At 35.0% G+C, this 2,354-nt stretch overlaps 1 protein-coding gene across 1 annotated transcript in view; it reads left to right on the top strand.

Annotated features, from left to right (window-relative positions):
• Positions 1-517: 517 nt before the first annotated feature.
• pde9aa (phosphodiesterase 9aa) overlaps positions 518-2,354 on the top strand; it is a gene marked incomplete at both ends in the record, with an annotated part of 44,533 nt that continues 42,696 nt past the window's right edge. The window contains one exon of the mRNA XM_083889443.1: positions 518-580. Coding sequence (XP_083745569.1) covers positions 518-580 — 63 coding nt within the window. The remainder of the gene's footprint in view (positions 581-2,354) is intronic.

Consider the following 2,354-nt stretch of genomic DNA (forward strand, 5'->3'; position numbering starts at 1 on the left):
TATAGTATGATGGTTTCGTCACATTTTGGACCAAAAATAATTAAAAAAAAAAAAAAAAAAGTTTTCCAGACCTTTTTGCTCTGGGGCTCCACCTGCAGATGTTTTATGGTACTGCACCCGGTAGTTCTTTATAGATGTCATTCATGAAGTAGATATTTGTAATTGTGTTGATTTATATTTTGTGGAAATGCTGGTCCTCATTTTGTCAGCACTTTTACCCGGTCCTCAGTATGCAGCAAGTACAAGAATGTGTGTGAGAGAGAGTGAGTGCGCGTGGACCTCAGGTCACGTGGAGACCGGAGAGAATGAAGGGGGCGGGGACGCGCGTGCACGGACTTTAAGAAGGAATGATAGTGGAGCAGAAGAGAGTTCGTTCATCACGTTCAGGGCGAGATGTCGTCGCGGCGCTAACTCCCCCGTTTTGAAGCCTCTCGGTTGTTTTGAACCACGGTGGGAGAACCGGAGCAGGAGCAGGAGCCGCACGACGCACGACGACGCCGCGGACACGACAGGGACCATGGGCTCTGCTTCGTCCTCTTACCGGGTCATTTACCTGGACGTGGATGGAAGGATCCAGAAGGTACGCAGGTGTTTTCTGAGTTTCACCTGATTGTGCGAGTAAAAAGTCATGGAAGATGATGGTGATGATGATGATGAGTGCCAACAACACGTGTTTTGAAATAAAAACACCTTTTGTTGTTTATCAAATAGTATTTTGATTTTAATTCCAGTCAATATATATGTTTATATTAATATATAGGTTCGTAATTAGTCATTTATTCATGTAATATTGTTTATTGCTAAGGTTTAGCAACGACAAAAAGTTGTCCTCAGTATAGTAGTCGGTGCAGTAATATTACTCAAGCCTGGTTGATAAAGTGATTATATTATAATAATAATAATAATAATAATGCATTATATTTAAGGCGCCTTTCAAGACACTCAAGGTCTTGAAAGTATATTAATACTAGTTTGTTTAATGTATATTAGTGAAGCACACTTAAAAAACCTGGACAAAAGTTAAGGTCACATTAAAGAAAAGATCACTTGATTATTTCTAATGTTTCCAGTGAAGATCTTATGTTTTGAGAGCACAGAAAAAAGTAAAGAAAACATTTCTATCTAATATCCAGGACCAATATAAATATAATATTTGACTTTTTATCAATTGTTCAAATAAGAATGTGTCAGAGATCATATAGAGAATAGATATTATTTATTTATTTATTTAAATAGTTATTAAAAAAGTATTGTTGTTCTGTCGAATTAATTAAATATAATTGGAACTTTATTGTTTATTTAGTTACTTATTGTACTGTTATATAGATTAATTTCAGAACTTTTCACAAGAAGTAGAAATGCATGGTTTCATAAAGTGGTGTTACATTTTTAATTTACCCTTTATTTTTCCAAGACAATCCCATTGAGATTGCAAATCTCGGCTAATTGTCGATAGTAAAGCACAGTCACTTAGTTTAGAGTGAGAAACATGGACACACTTAGTAGGTCAGATAGAGAGAAAAGACTGTTGGATTATTCTAATATTTCTAGTGCATAACTGAAGAAAAGTTTGAAAAAAAGATACTTCTTCTAGTGCAGAACTAGATTCAGAATAAATTCTGTGAAATATGAGAAAGTAAACAGATTATTTTCTAGTGGAAAAATAAATTCTGAAGAAATTTGGGAAGGAAATGTAGAATTTGTTAGTGCAGAACTAGATTCTGAAGAAAATTTAGAAATAAAAATAATCTATTCTTTTTTTGTAGTTCAGCACTTGTTTGCCAAGATTTCCCAGAAGGGAGGCTTGTTTAAATTTTTTGAAATGCCGTTTTCTGTACATCAAAAGTTCGAACAAGAGAACATGCCAGAGGTCATGTGGAGAAAAAAAATGAGGGGACAAAAAAAAATAAATATATATATATATGTAAGTAAATTCTGTAAAAATGTTCTGGACGCTGCTAAAAATCCATACATGGACTTTAGAGAAGTCAGATGTGAGATGTGCTATTCTGTCATTAATTACACGCAAATAAAAGGTAGATAAAGTCCTGATTGACAGCAGAGGTTTACTGCAGTTCATCACAGACACTATCATTTCTGCTTGTTGTTGTGTCCTGTGAGAATGTTACAGTTGAGTGTGTCAATTATATACAAACCATACAGGGTTGTTAAGTTAGTCTAAATCAGGGGTTCTCAAAGTTTTGATACCTGAGGGCCAATTTAGGAACCCAACATTGGACTGAGGGCCGCCAAAGGAAGAAAAACGGCAAAAAAACAGAAATAAATCCCATTTGTAATAATTTTAATGACCAGATTGCAGTTCTACAGTTTAGCGTTAAGTAATATAAGCGTTA

This window comes from Microchirus variegatus (genome assembly GCF_963457635.1).
Source record: "Microchirus variegatus genome assembly, chromosome: 5".
Classification (NCBI taxonomy): Eukaryota; Metazoa; Chordata; class Actinopteri; order Pleuronectiformes; family Soleidae; genus Microchirus; species Microchirus variegatus.